The 22,310-nt window shown below is 37.1% G+C and overlaps 1 protein-coding gene across 1 annotated transcript; it reads left to right on the top strand.

Annotated features, from left to right (window-relative positions):
- The first annotated feature begins 7,335 nt into the window (after positions 1-7,335).
- LOC118826647 (tyrosine-protein kinase Lyn-like) lies at positions 7,336-22,229 on the top strand. The gene is made up of 13 exons (XM_036597674.1): positions 7,336-7,476; positions 9,157-9,271; positions 11,579-11,621; positions 11,923-12,028; positions 13,525-13,623; positions 15,719-15,822; positions 16,454-16,603; positions 17,114-17,266; positions 18,003-18,185; positions 18,945-19,021; positions 19,280-19,433; positions 19,969-20,100; positions 21,220-22,229. The coding sequence occupies exons 2-13, from the start codon at positions 9,158-9,160 to the stop codon at positions 21,420-21,422; spliced, it is 1,518 nt and encodes a 505-aa protein (XP_036453567.1). The 5' UTR covers positions 7,336-7,476; position 9,157; the 3' UTR covers positions 21,423-22,229.
- The last annotated feature ends 81 nt before the right edge of the window (positions 22,230-22,310 follow it).

Here is a 22,310-nt window from a genome sequence, read left to right as displayed (position 1 = left end):
GACCACCACACTCTCTCAGTGGCAAAATGAAGGCCAGGTGAGTCAACCGCAAAGCCAACTACACAGTAAAACAGACTGTGAGGAGACTCTTTTCAGAACACCTGAAATGCAAGCTACGTTGCTTGCTATTCACATAGAATCAGATGTGAAAGAGGACATGACACAACCTGAAACAGAGCAACAACACGTTGTCTATGAGGAGAGAATGATTTATTCTGGGGAGGAGCAGGTGATTTTGGAAGCACCAGAATGCTATACAATTTATCAAGAACATTTTGTGGAGGAAAAGGAGTATGGTCCAGAAAAAGCTGAGGAGCATGAGGAAAAAACAGCACATTTTACAGAAAAAAAGAAAACTTCAGTGGCAGAGCTCATCGGTAACATTGAGTCAGTTGCACAAAAGGCCAGTGATATACCCAAGAAGCCTGTTGAAAGATTTTTGACACACACCGATATACCAGATATTTTAGACACTGATAAAATAGATGATGCTTCTCAAATGTCCGGTGAACAAGACGGGGTGGAGGAGTTTATAAAGTATCCATCTAAGGTACAAACACAAGACAAAAGTGACAGTGAGAAGCAGTCACCAAAAGAATCATCAAAGAAGATCAGGACAACTAAGCAGTTGCACATGGACTTGACCTCAGAACCCCTCTCCTCTTCGTTAGCATTCAGCTATGATTCCCGAAGCAGCTCTTTGGCACAAGAGCCAGAAGAAAGCATTCAGGTTAACAGAGTTAAGTCAATCCGGGAGATGTTTCTTGCTAAGAGCAACACCTCAACCCGCAATGGGCACAGACGTCAGCACAGTCCAAATTCTGACATGTCCGACTACCAGGCCGAATCCAGTGACAGTGGAGGAAACCAGTCCCAAACGTCACCTGAGGCCTCCAGCGGAGAGGATGACACTAGCCGATTAGCCATTGCCAAAGGTTTTGTCAGAAGAACCATTGAGAGGCTCTATGGAAGAGGTCATTCAAATAGTACAGGGCCAGATGATAGGAGACCTCTATCTGCCTCCAGAGGGAAGCAAAGAGAAGGTCCTGGAAGGGCAAATGTAACCACTCTGGCTTCCATCCATGAAGCTCGAACACAAGGAATGACTGACCTATCATACTTTAATGCCACAAGCTCAGTGGATGCCTTTACTGAGTCAACTCATTGTGTCACTCTGAATGCCCAAGTGGGACCTGAAGATGCTGTCCTCATTGACAAAGGTCGCTGGTTGCTTCGTGAAAACCAACTGATTCGTGAATCCGCCCCAGAATTAGAATCTCCAAGGACTGTGGAAAAGAACACAACCATATTAGTTGACTCTAAGCAAGATGCTATAAAGGAAGATGTTCCATATTCCTTATTTTGTCCAGCCTCTCCTAATAGGACTCTCTCTTCCACTGAGCTTGAGGAGCTGCCTGGGTTATTAGGACCAAAGTTTACCTATTTCAACCTTCCAAACGCAAGTGACTCTGAGCTGGAGCCAGAAGGACGAAATTCTGATACCCCGCCAAAACGAGAAGCTAAGGTGAGCCCTGTAACACAGTCACCTAAGTCCTGGGCTGAGAAAGACAGCATTCTACCTGCCTTCAACCCTCCAGTCATCAAAAGAGCAGATAATAAAGTGCACCCTTTGTTAGATGCTTTAACACCTCCTGTGGTTACCCAGCCAGTCAGGGGACAGGGTGCACAAACAGAGGTCGCAAGGCGCTCTGCAGAACCTGATGTCCTGGAGATGCTCTTTATATTTTGTGGACAACACTGTCCCATACTCTAAACTAAATGTTTATCACTGCATACAAGCAACCCAGTAAATGTATATCGTTTTCAAGAGTTAATAATCAATAAGCAGATGAAAAAAATAACAATTTCATATTCATGATGATCAGAACTGCCTTACATACCTGGTTAGCATAATGGATTTTTTAAGGAAAACTGCTGCTGGAGGTGCTGAAAATGATAATTTGAACCACCTTGATTTAGGAAGCACAGCTGTTGGTTACTGATTAGCACTTAAGGTGACGGAACATGAATTATGTAGTGCCTAATCTGTCAATGTACCACTCAACTGTCAAACATTCAGTGCTCAAAGTGTTCACGCAAAAAAGAACTGTGATTAAATTAATTCTATACATGGATAAAATACACGTTTTAGATATTTTGTATATATGCTTGTTGCTACCCTAAGGGGAGTTAACCTGAGTCTGTTTCTTCACACTTTGAGTATACTGCCTTTCTAAAGCATGGTACAGACAGGTATGTTTGACGTCTTCAAGGCCATCCTGTGCATTACACTAATCTCATTTTGACCAAAAGCTTTAAAGTGCTCAGCGGTAAACGAGTCACGAAAACAGGGTGATCAGCTCTCGCTCCCAGCACGGGACTGGTGCATATGCTCAACTCACACGCAAATGTCATGTGCTCTATATAAACCAACAGCAACTCCCCCATATGCCACAAACCTGCCAATCATTGTTCTTAAGGATGATTAATGCCATTGCAGCATTAGTCTTTGCATTGCATTACAATTACTTGATGTTGTGTTGGTTTCTGTTTGTGAATATATGTACATTTGTTGTTGTATATACACTTAACTAGCTTTTAGCATTATAGCTGCCATGTGAAGAGTTGGTAGATTTGTTTTTTTTATCAATAGACGTTGTACATATGTGTAAAATCTGTGCTCCTAAAATAAAATGACTGTACAGTGTTTTGAAAAAAGAAAGCAAAATAGTTGTCCAAAATCCCAAATATGGCTCTGTAAAATCAATGGCAGCTGATATTTAAGCTTCTTTTCTGTGACTTGTAATACACATTTGTTCAATTAAAGGTTTGTTTTATAATCCTGTCTCTGTATTTTTTTTCTACAATTTATTAATGCAATAAAACCATAACAAGTGCACCACTAGATGGCAGAATAAAACAATATCTGCTGCAGTGACATTTTCCTACATTTAATGGCAGCATTGACTGCATTTCTTTCACTGAAATTGTTGCCAATTGCATGCAGATATGTAAATGCACATGTACGCATAATCAACATTTATCAGAAACTGTGATGTAGGAATAAAAACCATTAAGATGTTACAGAACAGTTTAAAAAGGCTTTAAAGCTGAATTTGCCATTAAGACATGACAAATATAGAGAATAATTTATAATCATAACTTATTTACAATAATAAGTATACAGTGCCCTTTTTTCCTTAATAAGGAGACGCTGATATTCCTTTTCAGATATTTTGAATCACCATGTGACTAATACTTGGAAAGTGTTAAGGTTAAAACAAAGACATATACAGATGTACACAGAAGATATGTATGCATATGCAAGTGGTGGACAACATGCAAATTCATAATTCTTCATTTGTTTTGTATTTTGCAGATATACAAAAATTCATTTAGGCTACTGTTGATTTTGTAAACCTTTTCTAAATAATTCTGTGAACATGTAATAAAATTAAGTTACTATGGCTCAGAATACTTATGTCAGACAGCACACTACTAGCCACCTGAGAACACCATTAACAATGCATCCTGTACACCCACTGGGGGAATTCCTAAAAGATGCCCATCCCACAGTGCCAGAACACACTCCTCACAGGGGCGCTGTGAATCACACTAAAGACCTCCAACAGCAGCTTAAACCCTACATGCACAAACACCAACATTCAGCTGCACACTGAGCAAGCCCTTATACACATGCATGTTCAATACACAAGCATCCAGAGGAAGATCTTACTGTTTTCAGTGTTGCTCTTTGATGGCTCAGGAGAGTTAAGTGTGTTAAGGGTGTTTCTCCTAAAATTCCTTAGGAGAAAAGCATTACACAAAAAGCAGGGATGAGCTACTTCAGGTACAGAAAAAAATTATAATAGTTATTCACAGCTGAATTATTATCAGAACTGAGAAGACTCTTAGTCTTGAATGAAAACAACTGAGTTCATATTGAGATTCCAGCCTTTAAGTTAGTTGCAGATAAACGATCATTATTATCTCAGCAAATCTCAGCACAGTGTGTGACTTTATTTACATCTCTACTCAAACTCAAGAGGAGACGTGAGATTACTTGGACAAAAATGTGAAAAGCACAGGACAGGATACCTTGGTCTTTCCCTCTGATCTCACTGTTATTTATGGGATATTAAGACATTAAGTAGCTTGCTTTTCTGATCTTTCTTTCCTGTGGGCACACAGAATGCACAACTATGCATCAATGCCTAATTAAAAGGAAACACAATTGTGTGGAGTAGAATGTGCTAAATATGAGAACTTTGTCATAAGCACCTCAAAAAAAAAAAACAATACACACAAAACACATTACCTGGCATATTAAACAGGATGTGATCAGCTTCTAAGTGGCACATCCGGCCCTTCAGAATAATGAATTTGGCCAGGAAGTAGTGGTATGGCTCCATGGCACTAATACCCTGTAAGGAAACATTACAAGAAAGATTATATAATATCCATAACTCTGACATTACCCCCACTGAGTGTGTTTCTGTTAAAGATGCAACAATTTCAATATGTGAAATCGAAAAATATAATTTGACAAAGTGCGTCAAAATTAAAACTGTTTCACCCATGTGTCCCTCGGTTTCTCTCATTTATCATCTTTCATGGAATCCACTGTAACTGAAAATATATGCATCATTATGCCCCTAGTGTGCATGCATGTAAGCTGTACAAACATTAACATAGTAACATAAACATACACTATATGGACAAAAGCATTGGGACACCTACACATTACACCCACAGGAGCTTTTTTTAATACATCCCATTCTAAATCCATAGATATTACTATTGAGTTGGTCCTCCCTTTGCAGCTATAACAGCTTCAACTCTTCTGGGAAGCTTTCTGCAAGATTTTGGAGTGTCTGTGGGAATTTTTGCCCATTCATCCAGAAGAGCATTTGTGAGGTCAGACGCTGATGTTGGACGAGAGGGCCTGGCTCACAGTCTCCGTTCCAGTTCATCCGAAAGGCGTTCGATGAGGTTGAGGTCAGGGCTCTGTGCAGGCCAGTCAAGTTCTTCCACACCAAACTCACCCAACAATGCCTTTATGGACTTTGCTTTGTGCACTGGGGCAAATGTCTTGGTATGCTGGAGCATTAAGATTTCCCTTCACTGGAACTAAGGGGCCTAGACCAACCCCTGAAAAACAACCCCATAGCATTATCCGTCCTCCACCAAACTTCACAGTTGGAACAATGCAGTCAGGCGGGTATCGTTCTGGCATTCGACAAACCCAGACTTGTCCATCAGACTGACAGATAGAGAGCACTTTGCAACACTGCTCTGTAACTTTACGTGGTCTGCCACTTTGTGGCTGAGTTGCTGTGGTTCCTAAACGCTTCCACTTTCAATAATACCACTCACAGTTGATCGTGGAATTTGCAGGAGGAAAGAAATTTCGCGCACTGACTTGTTGCAGTGGTGGCATCATATTACAGCACCACGCTCGAATTCAGTGAGCTCTTTAGAACAACCCATTTTGTCACAAATGTTTGTAAAGGCAGACTGCATGGCTAGGTGCTTGATTTTATACACCTGTGGCAATGAGACTGAATGAAACACCTAAATTCAATGATTAAGAGGTGTGTCCCAATATTTCGGTCCATATAGTTTATGAACACATGGCTCATATTTGGGCACTCCTTATTTTTGCTGTATTAAAAAATATCGCACTAAGACACCACTGTATCATACTGAATCACACCTAGTGTGTATGTGTGGGTGTACCATACCAGATGGTTCCATGGGCACCCCATACTGTGAAAGTGTTTTCCGTGCACTTGGCCACAGCTCTTTAGAGTATGTCTCCCCCACTTAATTCTTCCTTCTATAAATGTACAAGAAAAGGATGGACAGATAGACGAAGAACACAATGACAAAAGGCATGTGTGAGGCCACCATTGCACATCCCATAGACAGGAACTCTCTACTATGCTTCATGGTCTTGTCATGGTGAGTGCCTTTGGAACACACTTGAGGAAAACTTATAACAGAAAAGGTAACTTTATAAGACAGGAGAGCTATAAGAAACAAACCATATTTGAACAAAACTATTCAAATAATGATAGCTAATATCAAACACTGATTATATGAATGTGTAGGCCGACTGAAAGCATGTAGTTAAGTACTGGTTCATCACTTCACACTCATTAGGTTTTATGGTCAGAAACGTCGACACATCAACATTGTGTGATGTTAAAGTGCTGAAATATAATCGCTTTGACTGTGTCAACAGCGTCGTGACTAAATACAGTAAGGTTTGGAACGTTTCCTGCCTTCAGCATGACGCCTCACTCTTCTCCCTTCAAATGGCTCACCCGGTCCCTACCGACACTACCAGCAGGCGGCGCAGAGTAACATAAACAGGAAGCTCTACACTATCGTGCCTTAAGCGCTGATGGGAAATGTAGTCTTTTGGGGTAAATTAGTTTCGTAATTTCGTATTACAGAGCGTTCTTTGAAGGGGTGTTCTGTTCAATGTGTTCATTTTTTTCTGTTTTTGATGTTATGTAGCTGTGGCTTGAATCCGATTTGATTTTGCAGTGAGCTCACAAAACCAGAAAAGGCTGGCAGTTCTTTTTTTTTCCTTTGTCCCTCATGTTCTCATTTCTTTCTTTCTTTCTTTCTTTCTTTCTTTGTGTTTATATTTATCAGTTATTATTGACTAATATTTAGTCAATTTAGTCAATTTACACAAATGTATCATGTAGTATGTGATTTTTTTTTACCACACTTACATACAGAGCTGGATAGTTAGTCGATCCATTTACTCAGTAACATGTACTCAAGTAATTTATTAATGGATTTGTATTTTCCTGAGTATTTTCAAAGTTAAATTGTAGTCATTAACATTTAATTACTAATTCTTTTTTGTATTCAATTTCATATTGCATTTTTTCTGCATCTGTACTGCTTTATGATTAATTACATTTCTGTTTTTTGAGGTGTCATTCTGGTCAAAAAAGGATCCCAGAAAGAGAAGAACAGAGCCTAACTCCAGTTCCGATGCTGATAGGTGCTGGATGTACTAAGACGTTCCACTGAAGTTCTGTATGTTACTCAGTACTCAGTAGTTTTTGGCCTAGTAGTTTTGCACCCCTGCTCAAGTTTTGAAAGGTACCTTTACTTCTATTTGAGTTATTGTTTTACCAAAATAATAAAAATTTTACTTGAGTGTGGATTTAGCTTGCCACTTCATGCTGCTGGTGTTCTGTAAATGACTTCATTTACACTCACTTCTGTTTTTCTTCTTCAATTGACTGTATGCAAATAGAGTGGAATAAAGTCATCGAGTCTAGCTGAGCTGATAGACAGAGTGGCCTGGATGGTGAACAACACAGACGCAGCATTATGCCAAAGGTTACATACACTTTCACAGACTCAGGAAGACTGTAGTATATTGCCAAGCTGACATAAGGAGACAGAGATTGGAGTCTGGGCACTGAGGGAACTTTACAGGATTAGGTAAGTAAACTAGAGCAATACTGATCAACACCTGATCAAGTGGACGGCTATCCAACTTGGCAAAAATAGGTCATATTTTACTGTCTCTCACACTGGAGCCATGACAGCTTAACCAATACATTTGAATGTATCATTTTAATACATCTTATGTTACTGCTATTTCAGCTTTATTGGCTTGGACTTGTAATGGTGATTTCTTTCTCTATTTATTTACATACAGTGATATGCAAAAATTCCAACATTACATGTTTTGTTAATTTTCTAAGTGAAAGTAAGTTAACACATCCTCTACAGGGAATACATTTACGTATAGCATTTTTTTTGCAACTGTTAGTCTACAATTTTTGCTTTGCTATGTTTAACAAATTGAAAAAAAATAACACAAACTATAAAATGTGTCATAACTTTTGCACAAGCCACATTTGATGTTTTATTGTTTTTACCAGCAAGTTTACTTCAGCAAATAAGCAGTAATTGTACATTAAGATGTGCAGAAGTGTGTCCTCTGTAGAGGATGTTAGAAAATCAACAAAACACTTGACTGGGATGCCAAAACTTTTGCAAACAACTGTACATGTAATCAATATTTAATTTTATTGCACAGATGTAAAGTTTATTCAGATGAATCTAATATGTAGCACTTCTCAGTCACCACCTGTGTGGTGCACCGGTTGCTTCTTCATACTACTGGTCTGTTGTTTTTTTCACGCTAAATTCCTACTTCTGTTTTCTTCTCCAATTCCTATTTTCATTTCTTTTTCACAGACAATCATTTAGTTTTCAAGACAGAGCCACCAACCTCAGTGTGAAACTATGTCTTTTGGCTTACAGTGAGCTTTAGTTTTTGAACCTGCCCACTACTCTCCTTCATCTCCTCTTTCCCCAACGTTTTACCAGTGTTATTTTCCAAAGTCATTTAAAAACTGTCAGTCTTGGTTAAAGCTAAATTCTTAAAAAGAAAAGGGTTCTATATAACACCAAAAGGGGTTCTATATAGAACCGTATATAAACACATTTTCCACCAATCTGAAAAACAATTTCACCATGCGAAGAATCATTTAAGTATGAAATGGTTCTATATAGAACTCATGGTTCTAAACAGAACTATTCCCTTTACTAAAGGACCCTTGAAGAACCATCATTTTTGAGATTGTATGTATATCTTGATTGAGGGTTTATGCTGTCCAATTTTCTGCCTTGGTTTGGAAACCATTTCACATAACATCAAACATTTAACGCTGTCTTAAATAAAGTTTTAAACTAGGGGATCTGCGTTTGTGAGCCTTACTGATGTGTCAGGTGCACTAGATCCTTAGAGGAAAACTACTTATGGATATGACCACGTGTATGAAGCAAGGCGTCTGTCTGTAACAGATATCCAATATCTGTTCTCTCTAATCCTTGACCATTGACAAAGGTGTAAACCTTTAATTAGCTTTGTCAAGAAATTATTTCATTTATTTTGCTGTCTGGTTATATTAACTTTAACAGTCATTACAATACAGTATTGTAAAATACAAATGCAGTATAATTGTGAAGACTGTATCGTAATGGAGTATAATTACATTCTATATACTGTGTACTATATGTAACTAAAGAGTTGTAATTAACTAACAATATTTAACCACATATCTTTCTTTTCATCTTTGTTTGCTTGTCTTTGTTTCTTTCTTTCTTAAGTATGGGATGTGCAAACTCTAGGGGAAAAAATGGTACCCTTGAACAGACACAAAATCACACAGCCCACAAAAACAGATATACCAGAGAGCCAACTCAGCAAGGACCAAATACAAAGGTGATTATATTTATGAGTTTATATCTTTAAATTCACTTCTAATGATTAGATTACAATTTTGAATCACTTTCATGAAGAAATTAAGGTTATTTTGTCATTACAACTCCCTTTGCTATTAGTGGTCTTTGGCATTAAATGACTTGTAGCTACTTCGTAGACTGTTTTTATCCTTAACCCCAGGATTTTTTATGTAGTTATTGATATTAAAAGGCAATCTTACCAGTTTTTCAAAATGTCTGCATAATGAAACAGTCATTCAAAGTGATTTTATGTGAAATGCTCCGTTCTAGAGTAAATAACCGAGTCAGAATTGTTACGACGGTGGTGACAGAAACCAGACATCCAAGGGTTTTAGTGCTACAATGCACAGGAAGTTCTTACAGGAAATAGTTATAGATACATGATGACAATGTTTTATAGTTTTGAGGTAAGATTTTGGTGGCCTCAAAATGTATTTTTAAAATTCATTCATGGTAGACAGGTTGCTGCAGAGCTTTTTTCCAGATTTACCTCTAAGTTTACCACTACTTTAAAATGATCAACATTACATATAGAAAATCAGAATGTGTGTAATATCATGGGTCATTTTAGATAGTGAATAAAATGGCTACAATTGTGTTGTAGACATTGCGACCCTTGGTTTCTATCATCACTACTGTAAAGAAATCCAAGTCAGCAAATCGCTCTATAGCGCACCATTTTACATCAAACCACTCTGGATGACTTTCTCAATTGCACTATGCATAAATTTGGTGTAAAATTGGTGTAATTCCTCTTTAAGACTCATTATTCAAAATTCATAATTCATAATTCAGAGGTTAAAGGGGAATTCCACCAATTTTTCTAAACTTCTGCATGGTTCAGTGGTTGAGATGTAAACAAAGTTATTCAGAGTGGTTTGAGGTGAAATGGTTAATTGTAGAGAAACCTACCAATGCAAAATGTATTTTCAATGGAAGTGATAGGAATCAGCGGTTGCAATGTTTACAACACAAGTATAGCCTTTTATTTACTTTTATTTTATTTATGGTAAAACAATAGTAAATCTGGAAAAATCACTATTTTGTCCTATAATGCATGTATCCCGCCACCATGAATGGCTTTTAAAAGACAATAACCACATCTCAAAAAAAGTTGTAAAACAATGTCTCAGGCAACATATTCTTAGCTATTTCAAGCAGGGGCGTGTCTACGGGTGGGATTTTTTAAGTGTTCATATTTTTTTTTAAAAAAAAGATGCACTGCCTTCCTATTGGCTGTTTTGAAGGTGTGGTTATGCTTAGTGCTGCTCCTTTACATTATCGTGAAACTATGACACTTCTTCACACATGCGGTACATACATGGTTAAGGGAACTGCTGAACCTGCTCTCAGCAACCCAAGTAAAACTGTTTACACTTTTCTCTGGGTTTTTTTTAAGTTATATTAGCAGTTATGTAAAGTTTAACAGTTGAGTTTTCACGTTTTGCAAGCCACGTGTTACCAGCACACTTGGTGGCCACTGGTTTAGTCATTAGCCGGCTAACTAGCCAGCTTAGCATGGATAGGTGGCTCATTCAAAACAGGATGCAGTAATTGTATCCCCCCACCCCACGCCCTCTCAGAATGAAACTATGTTCTTGTTTACATACCCTGTTTAGGAAAAGCCACATTTTTGTTGTTGTTGTTCTGACTCAGAAAGTTGTTCTAGAACAAAACATTTCACATCAGACCTCTCTGAATTACTTATTTACATCTTAATTACTTAATTACAAATTTTTTATTTAAGTAGTCAGAATTTAAGTAGTCATGTGAGTGAGCAACTGAAATGTGGATCCACATGTGGAACATTGCAGTTTAAAGGGTTACAGCCACACCACAAATTCTATGACCCATTAGAACCTGCATTTACAGTGTTTTGTTTAAAACTGATATTCTGTCAGTGATTATAGAATGGCAAGCAAATAGCACAAAAAACCTCCCAGTGAATGTGTCCATTTTACACTACATTAAGTGCACAAAATCAAAATTAAGTGTTTATTTTTATTCCTTTCATTGTTTCATTAATGCTAATTTCAGTTTTTCTAGATTCCAGGTGCTTTTTTTGCTGTTAGTAAAGCTACATCATAACTGTGTTACTTGCAAATACACACACATGAACACACAACTGTTAAATGGAAAGCATTTGTCACTCATCAGTCAAATTGTGTACACATTCAAATAGTTTGACGAAGTTTGATACTCCCATGAGAAGGGTAAACACCCTCAGAATTTGCATGTCAGAGTTTCCACTGTATTTCCACGCTCACTCTGGTGTTTTGTTCTCTAGAATTCCTCTCTACTGCCTGGACAGGATCTGCAGAGTATAGATGGTATGACGCCACATGCAAACATATATTTGTGTTTATATGTAGGGGTTACTGTAGGTTTCTTCTCTTTTTACCTCTTTACTTTTGTTATTTCACAGCCTTGGTCCTGAAATAAATGAAGCTTCAGATTAGTAGTGGGCAGTAGTTTTATTTTTTTGCCATTTTAATTGTGTGTTTTTATGACAAACAGATTAATAAAAAATAGTCCAAAATTACCTAGAAGATACAAAGTTTGGTTATGACAGCACACAAGTATGCACACCTTTTGCTCAGCATGGAAAATATGATCTTTGTGTATCCACAGACGCCAGTGCAAAACAGAAGGTCGTGGTTGCTTTATACGCATATGAAGCTGGAAATAAGACTCACCTGTCTTTCAAAAAAGGAGAGAAACTCCAAGTATTGGAAGAGTGAGTATAACTTATGTTGTGAAATTTTCTCAAGCATACATGTGTGTCAGGAACAAAGGCCACTATACAGCTACATTTTTATTTATCAAGCATAAATGTATCTTTAAAGGTATGACATTATCCTTAAGGCCCAATTATGTAGACTGACTAAGTTTTAGAGGTAAATTTCATTCATGTTCACAGGGGACATTTTGCACTATTTAACAGCCTTTTCATGAATATATTGATGATTTCACATTTTTACTGTAGGTTTTAAATGTGTGTATTGTTTTAATAGTAATTAAATTACTTATATGGGCAATGGAAGGTTTTTTTTTTTTGGCATTACAACTCTTCCTTTGCTTATACTCATTCATAATTCATAGGCTGTTGGGTTTTTGTCCTGAGCTCCTTGAACTCCAGGCTCTTTATTCAGTTACTAATTTCAAAACTTTCAGAGCCCTGCTGATGACATCCTGTTTGAAAAATAATGAGTGGCCATAGTGTATTAATTAAATTAAATGCGAATGAGATCCTAATGCATGGCCACGACTTAGTAAGGCCTGGGAATGAGATCATGCCTCAATAAGCTGTAGTCAAGGCTTAATTATCTTATTCCCATGCCTTACCAAGTCGTGGCCATGCATTAGGATCTCGTCCCCATGCCTTACCAAGTTGTGACCACAACTTAATTATCTCATTTTCATGCCTTACTAGGTTAATACAGTGTGGCCAGGCATTGTTTTTATTTATACGGGATGTCACCAGCAGGGCATTGTCAAAATTAATTAGCTTTAAAATTGGGAAAGGGGCATATTTGTACCTTTTCATAACATTTTAAAATAGAGAAAAAAGCCTGGAGCCTGGAGAAAAAAAGCCTGGAGTCAAGACAAGGCATATGGAAAAATATAATAAATATACACTGTGTGATCAAGGGTATCCAGACACTTCTGAGTGGGGTTTGTAATCCAGAACTAATCATTCATCATTACCTGACCTCACTAATACTCTTGTGACTGGATGCAGTCAAATCCTCACAGCAATGTTCCAACTTTTAGTGTAAAGCCTTCTCAGAAAAGTAGAGGCTGTTACTGAAGCAGCACTCCCTATTAATACCCTTGATTTATGAAAAAACATTGGATGAGCATGTGTCTACAAACTTTTGAACATACAGTGTAACTGCAATCGAATATGGTAACTACCCTTACAAAAGAGTTTCACGTGTGAAAGAACGTGTTCATGTGTGAAAAAATGTGTGATCACATGTGAAAACGTTCACATGTTGAAAAACGTGTGATTACTTGTAAACACATGGTTTTATGAACTCTTCACATTTGAAATCTCTGTGACTTTTCTGTAAGGGTGTGTTCCCTAACTAATGTTACTAAAGACGTACACTTGTAGGTTCCACCTCAGTGACAGTTTAGTACTAATTTAGCACCTTTCTGAGAGAGTGCACACACCAAATGTGGCTGTAATAAACTTTTTTGTCACTATGTGTGTTGTGTGTGTGGCAGCAATGGTGACTGGTGGAGAGCTAAGTCTCTGGCCTCTGGCAAAGAAGGCCTGATACCTTACAATTATGTGGAGGCAGAAGAAAGCATAGAGTCAAATGAGTAAGTGCACTTCAGAACCTGTATGAGCTCATACCATATCCTCAGTAGGGAAACAAAACAATGGAAATACCAGATGAAAGTCATATTTTGTGACTAAAACATACCAAGTATTGCGATTTCACTTATTTAAATTGCCTATCTAAGTAGACTGTAAATTGTAAATGATGTACATTTCTATGATAAACTGAAAGGGATCATTTATTGAAGTCCTTTTAGTTACTGCAAAGTTCAATATTTCATTTTAATGTAGGGTTGCCATTAATTTATCCATGGTTTGCATATTAATTTCTGAAATAAATCAAATAAAAATATATACAGTACTCTGTGAAAATCTTCCACACGTAAACGTATTGCTTAAAATATGTTTTAAACATTAGAGCAAATGCAAATACACATAAATAACTAGAAACAATCTAGATATTGGATGATACTAACAAATAATACTGAGCGTCCACAAGCAGAAGTTTGGATCGCCATTTGGTTATGCAAACACTGAGATATGTAAAATCAAGACTTGCTGTATTGATGCTATTTGTATTTATTCTGAGCAAGTGGCCATTTACTGTGCTTTTTAATACTCATTTTCTCAGGTAACAAAAACCTTTGCACAGTACTGTACAGTACTGTTTATTTGTAATCTACAGTATTGAAGCAACATGCAAAAAAGTATGTAAAATGAAATGACTAGCTAGTCGCCTTGATAACAAGATTGTCTGTACCAGATAAAGCAAAACCTTTTCATGTGTCAAGAGAGACTATAGCAGAAGTGAGCATGAATGTTAAACACATATTATGAAAATCAAGTGAATTTCTTTGTTTTTATTATTGAAAACTTTAACCCACAATGACCCGGCAGTAGATCTGTTCTACTTCAAAAATAATCCAATTCATAGTTGACACAGTTCAAAATGCAAGGTAGACAAAGTAATGGAAACATCTCACTATTAAGAAGTTAACCAGTAAGGAGAACATAAGAAGTTAGACCATCTTTTGCTAGAACAGCTTCAGTCTTTCTTAGAATGCTTTCATACAGTCCTGAACTGAATGAAAGAGGATATTATAACCTTCAAGGAAGAAACCTTTCAGTTCTTTGAGAGATTAAGCAGTTCTCAACTGTCAAATTCTAGCTTTGTGAAGCTCGCAGTGAAGTGTTTGTTGAGATTCAGAGGTTCTGATTCAGTGCTTTGGTTACTTTGAGCAGTTTTGAGCTGCAACCTTTGCTGATGCAGTTTATCCATGTTTTCCCACATGGTTCCCTATGACACATTCATTTTTAACATTTTTATAATTACATATGACACCAATCTATGGGTGGGTGATGTGGCAAAATATTGCAATTCGTCAAGAAATTTTCTCGATACACCCTGTCACAACATTTAAAAAAAAATTGGAACAGATAAAAAATAACCAGTGGTGGTTAAATGCTGGATAGAGTATCAGAGGGAAAAAGAATGAACCTAATCCAACCCTGTAACAAATCTAGTCTGAAATAGCACACTTTCACACTGTGTGATGCGATGTTGTTAGTTGTCTATTGTAGCCAGCTTTTAGAAGACCATCTTAAGAGAAGTACTTCAGTGTTAAAAAAGAACATGTATATATATATATATATATATATATAAGTATATATATAGGATATCGATATCAGCTGATACTCCAAGTTTCAATATCGGATTCTGTGTCGGAGAAAGAAAAATTGGTATTGTGCCATCTCTTTTTCAAACCTCAGTTTAAACACCAACTAACTTCTGATTGTTCTGATTGTTGCTGACCTGTTGCTGTCATTGGAGACCCATGCTGGTACTTGGCATTCAGTCTAGCTGAGTTTGTAATTGCAATTCACTTACAAATGAATCACTTTAATTAGCCATTTACATTTTTAATGTGGTCTTTTTAATTTTCTATATGTCTTACTCTCTATGTGTAATTATTAACTTTCCAGGAAGAACTACTGGAGGTGCTCTTAGAAAACAAAGCAACCCAGATCTTTACTATTATTAACTGTCTCTTAGATGCAGACACATGTGAACTACCACATTTCTGTTTTTTTTTACTTTTGCTTATTTATTAATTTTTTATTTATTTTATTTTACAGTTGGTACTTTAAGAACATCCCCAGAAGAGATGCAGAGAGATACCTGCTGGCTCCTGCTAATAAACCAGGTGCCTTCCTCATCCGAAAGAGTGAGACTACTGAAGGTCTGAAATGCAAGCATACATACGCGCACACACACACACACACACACACACAGACACAGTAAAATCAGGGTAAATCAGTCAAAATAAAAGAACATATTCTCTGAAAACAAGACACACAGAGTCATTAATGCAAAGCACCACAATCTATTTAGTACTAATAGTGCCCCCTTGTGGAGAATCTTCAGCCTGCTTACCATGAGTGAGTGATACTAGTCTCGTTGGGCCAGATGTGATCTCATAAGAATGTTTGGGGACAACCATGGGAAAATTTGGGCTAAAAGTGGGTGGGACTGTAGACTTTTTGGGGTAAGAACAAACTGAGTGTGAAACCAATTCAATGCTTGAACAACAATGATGAACAACAGCCCATCGTTAGGATGAATGTAACATATATCCAATTAAGAATGTACATGTGTGCCACTTCTGCGGAGAACAAATCACATATTTATTAGCATACATTGCTTGAATGCCTGAAATATTGAATAAAACATCTACTAATACTGATGTCTAATTAATAAGATTTATAACTATTCACATTTTATTGTACATATAGTAACAACATATTCATATAACAACTTTTGAATAGTTTTTTAATGTTTCTTTGTGTATTTGTTTGTGTCACTGTGTGTAGGGTGTTACTCCATGTCAGTGCGGGACGTGAGTGCTAACGGTTCAGCTGCGGTAAAACATTATAAGATCCGTCCATTGGATGATGGAGGATTCTACATTTCCCCAAGAGTCACCTTCAAAAAAATGGATGAACTCATCAAGTACTATGAGAGTATGTAAGAATTTCATCAGATCCATGCTGAGTAACTTGCACATTAATATTACTGTATTTGCGCATTTGAACCAGTATGAAGAAATACTTCTATTTACCTGAACTGATTTTCCTGATATAATTGTTTAAAAATCAGGTGACATGCAGTTAACATGTAGAAATACTGAAAGGCCAAGATGTCTGTATGTTTTGAAGTTCCAACCAGGACGTTCTTTTGGGTAAAAATTAGTGTCAACCTACACAAAATGCAGCACTAAATCAAATCCTGTGTAAATAATTCATATGAACACCAGACACCTGAACTTAGAATGTGTTAAACTTTGTGTCATACATTTTTCTGTGCATTTAAAAATAAGCAGGTAAGTGGTCTTAATGAATCTTTGACTCATAATTGAGCCAGCTGAGCTTAGATATGTGTGTGGATGTGTGTGTCTAGTTAGGATTAAAAGTTGTTGATTGTTGGACTAAACTTGATTTCTTTCTTGGCCTTTCATGTGGATCTTTTTTCAGAACAAGCTGACGGATTATGTCGGCGATTAGGCAAACCGTGTGTGAAGCCAAAAGCAGAAATTCAGTGGGATGAAGATGCATGGGAGGTTTCAAAAGAAAATATTCGGATGGTCAAGAGACTTGGAGCTGGTCAGTTTGGAGAGGTCTGGTTGGGTAAGTGTGTATAAGTGTGTATTTTGTATGCAAAGATTTGCACGCCCCTGGTCAAATATCATGTTTTCTTGATTTGCTAATACCACTGTTTTTAGAAGAAAACCTCATATCTCCAAACTTTACAGGAGAAGGAAAAAACGTACTTTACATTTAATGTAAGTCAATGGAACCAGACTTTTTCCAAGTAATTCTGGGTCATTTCTTTTGGTCCATTCATCATGAAATTTACAAATCATGTAAAGGGCAAGAGGCCTTTTCAAATTATGTCAAAAACTGAAGAACGACAAAAAATGGACGTAGGAGGTTTACATACTAAAGCTTAACTACAGGGACTTCAGTGCAAATTGGCTGAGCTTTTCTTAGGATATAGAAGTGTGTAATGAACCTTAGGGCCCCCTGCCGTGTAAGGTGTTAACAAAACATGGGATTTTACCAGCGGTGTTCAAACGTTTGCGTGCAACTGTAGATTTTCATGTTTATGATTCGACACAATTTCCTGTTTGCTCTCTCTCTCTCTCTCTCTCTCTCTCTTTCTCTCTCTCTCTCTCTCTTTTCTTTCTCACTTTTATTGCGCTTGCATTTTGTTATCCTTTCTAGGAATGTAAATGTCGTCAGTTTCGGTAACAGCACTTGTAGTTTTATTTTCCACTTCCCAGTTATTTGTGTTCATTTGGTTATGAAAGAGCGATTTGGATAAGCTGTTCATATCACCCGCTCTCGCTCTGTCTCTGTTCAGCCATTTATAACAACACCACCAAGGTGGCAGTGAAGACTCTGAAGCCTGGCACTATGTCAGTGGAGGCATTTCTGCAGGAGGCTAACCTGATGAAAACTCTTCGGCATGACCGCCTGGTCCGCCTCTTCGCCGTAGTCACCAAAACAACGCCCATCTACATCATCACAGAGTTCATGGCTAATGGTAAACACACTTATACTCAGGCATACACACCGTCACTTGCAAAAGCTTGAGCACCCCTGGTCAAATGACATGTTTTAATGATTTTCTAAGTGTAAATAAGTAACACATCCAAACAAATAAGTAACTCAGAAAATCACAAAACATAATTTGACTGGGGTGTCCAAACTTTTGCATAGGACTGTATACACCACCATTCAAAAGCCTGGAATAAATATTATCAATAGAATAAAACCAATTTGATTAAAGATAAATGTGTAAAATGTTTCTAATACACTAATCCCACACAACTTGACAGTTTTCAAATAATAAGTATGGCGCTAGGAAGCCATAAATACAAAATAAGACATTTTTAAAGTGCTCAGAATGATGAACGGCGCCATAGATCATTCCAGAATGAAAGCTGGGGAGCATTAAGAATTAAGTACTAATAAAATGAATATCCATAATTCAGCTTATTTCAAAGGTATTGGGTCAAATCTCGAAGCAGATAACTTGACAAAACAATTACCTAAATAGATAGTTACAGTTTATTATTATAATTTAATACCTTGTTGTTGTCAAATTACTTTAAACATTGGTTTCTAGTTTCAAATGTTTAAATTTACAAATTGTCTTTGTGTGTACATTAACAAGTTTTGGTATGATTAATGATTCTATACTTCTGAATGGCAGGGCAGTATAATTTACACAATTCAAGTCCACAGGTTCCCTCAGGTCATTTCCTCCTGCATATCTTTTACATATGTGTCTGGCTTGTAGGTAGCTTGCTGGATTTTCTGAAGAGTCCACCAGGCAGAAAAATACAGCTGCCTAAACTGATCGACTTTGGCGCTCAGGTACGCATTCACCCACATGCACACAAAGGCCCACGACTAAATTGGGTTTTATTAGGTTAAATGGCAAAAACTACATTGTGCTTTTAACAGATGTGTGATATTTATATGAACATTTCTCAGAACTACAGAAATACTAAAAGAGAACTGAGACTCCTGTGAAGCATGGTGTTTGTGGTGAGGAAAAAGAGAAAAGAAGAACATTGTTCAGCATCAGTAGGAGTGAGACGTAATGGAAGCCTGTTTGTGTCTGTGTGTTAGATTGCAGAGGGCATGGCCTACATCGAGAAGATGAGCTACATTCACAGAGACTTACGAACTGCTAACATTCTAGTCAGCGAGAGCCTGCTGTGTAAGATCGCTGACTTCGGCCTGGCGAGAGTCATTGAAGAAAATGAATACTCAGCCAGTGAAGGTGCGGCCATACACTACCATTGTCACATGTGTACCATTACACATGGTCTCATAATATGGACTATACCATATTGTGGATACTGTGATAAGCACAAAAATGAATCCTCAGACAAATTAAACATGAACATCAACTTCAACAACTACTAAAAACTCCCTGAGAAGTAAACACATAGTTTATATATGTGAAAAACTGTAATAATAATAATAATAATAATAATAATAATAATAAAAATATCATTAATAGATAAATTATATTGTATTATATTATACTATATTATGCCATTTTTGGCATGCCATCATATCTTTATTGTCTATATAGTGGAACATATTATTATTATTATTATTATTGGCATCATACTGTTATTACCTGGAAAATGGTGTAAATATAAGTTCAATAAACAGTGCACTACACACATCAGTACAATGACAATCAGTATTAAAAATACAAATTCACTACATTTGAAAAACTACAAAACAAATCAGTACTTTATTAGTGTGACATGAACCCACTGCATGCTTTTGTTTTCTCTCTTTAGGTGCTAAATTCCCCATTAAGTGGACGGCACCAGAGGCTATAAATTACGGTTCTTTCACTATAAAATCGGATATGTGGTCTTTTGGCATCCTGCTCTACGAGATCATCACTTATGGGAGAATACCCTACACAGGTCAGTCAGGCGTTAAAGAGCTTCCTTTCCCTCCGGCAACAGGTTTAACAGCTTTTTTTTTTTTTTACACAACGGCTATTCTGTTTAACAGACAGGTCATATAGGGTAATATTTCCACAGTGTGTACTTTTAAGGATGGTCATCCATCAGTGATATCAGTTACATTTGGATTTGAATCTACTGTGGAGTGTCAACTCCAGTGATATGACATGTGAATACTGAGTGGTGTTTGCTGCTCCCTAGTGGCCAAATTAAGAAATATGAATCATTGATAGAGACTCTATTTCTAAACACATTCAAAGACAACCATGTTTCGTTTCTATGAGACAGTATTAGTTAACAAACATTCTGGAAAAGTTGCTCTGAAAGTGTAGCTGTCAAAGTTACCAGCTACTCTCATCTAGAACAATACATTATGTTGATTTCCCAAGTAAAAATAAGTTAACACAAAAACCTTACCTTACAATTACTGTTTATTTTAACAAATTAGAGGGAAAAAAAACTAAATAAATAGAAATTGTGCCCTTAAATTCTCAGAAAATGCTATATGTTAGTTTGTTCCCTGTAGAGGATGTGTTTATATATTTTACTTACATATTTTACAACAAAATATATACTGTACATACACATAGTATTTACAACCTCAACTTAAGGAATACATTAATTTAGATCACGGAAATGTTCACTGTCATTCAAGAACACCTTTGTAAACCCTTAGTGTGGATTAAATCCTCTGTAAATTCTGTAAATTTCATAGCTCCACCTAATGTGTGTGATTTGTATTGGTCTGTTATTGCTGCTGTAACTTAGCAATTTCCCCCCCAGGTTAAATATAGTTCCTATATGTTCTTAAAGTTGCCCTAAGCTATCATAGGAGGAACATAGATAAAGTTTTAAGTAGTAAAGCCCATGACATCTAAACTACCTCATAAGTCATACTGATAATGAACATCACCCAGATTAAAGTTATTTTACATTTGTCATATTGAAGTCAAATTCAAAGATATATCTATTTCTAAACAGAAGAAACATATTATGTAGCAATTATTAATAAATTACAAATTCAGTTATGCATTTTTATCATCTTAAAGAGTTACTGCCATATCTACATTTCTGCAGGTTTGAGCAATGCTGAAGTGATGGCGAGAGTGCAGCGAGGATATCGGATGCAGCGGCCTGAAAACTGCCCCAACAAGCTGTATGACATCATGGCTTCATGTTGGAAAGCCAAGCCTGAGGAGCGGCCCACCTTCGACTACATGCAGAGCGTCCTGGAGGATTACTTTACTGCCACTGAGGACCAGTATCAGCAACAGCCATGAGACAAAGTGACAAAGGACCAGAACACACTGACAGTGGACGGAGCCTCAGACTGACCTTTTTGCAAACAAGCCTGTTTGGCAGCTTCTTTCAATGCCTGACATTATGAAAATGCTCACAGACACAAATTTCCTGGCAGCTCAATCCATAGTAGAACAGTTGTTTAAGTCATCCCTGCAATCTGGATTAGGATGGGTCTCTGAGAAATTCAGCTCACTTAAGCATCTGGAAAAAAGGACTTGAAAGTAGGTTTCGGCCCTACTGCGCTATGGTATTGTGCTGACCTTTTTAGAGGTGAAGCTCCTCGTGGGGGCTTGTAACTCACCCACAAGAAGGAGCTATTTTGGTGGTTCGCAAGAGTGGTGCTTTGTGAAGGGATACCGTGGCCAAGTTTTTCTCCTATCAAGACACCAAATTCACCCAAAAAATCTCCTCCAAAAGAAACTCGGACTGAACAGAGAAATGAATGGGAGACCAAGAATGTTCCAAACAAATGACAATTCATGACAACATTTTGCTGTCTGCCTCAATAACCTGCTGAAGCAGCCTCACACCAAGCAAATATTAGTATGTGCTTCCCAGGAAGTCCATTTTTTTTCAATTCACACAGAAGTAAACAGGCTGGCCTTCTGTAGCAACTGATCTTGGCTATTGGTAATGTCTTGTTTCTCCATTTCTCCTCTGGCACAAGTTTCATTTCACAGCCTTAATGTCACTTCAGAGGTCCCTGGCACCAACCTCCCAAGGACAGAGTGGTTAATAATACATACAGGTCTGGCCAGCATTCACAAGTGGTGCAAGTAGCGCAAGCCCACTTTGTATTTGCTCAATAAAATAAGTGTATTTTTCAAAATTTGTGTTTTTTTAAAATATTAAATTATTTTAATTGA

Source organism: Colossoma macropomum, unplaced genomic scaffold, assembly GCF_904425465.1.
Source record: "Colossoma macropomum unplaced genomic scaffold, Colossoma_macropomum, whole genome shotgun sequence".
Taxonomy (NCBI): domain Eukaryota; kingdom Metazoa; phylum Chordata; class Actinopteri; order Characiformes; family Serrasalmidae; genus Colossoma; species Colossoma macropomum.
The sequence above is the reverse complement of the archived record's forward strand: the minus strand, read 5'-3'. Positions and strand labels throughout refer to the sequence as shown.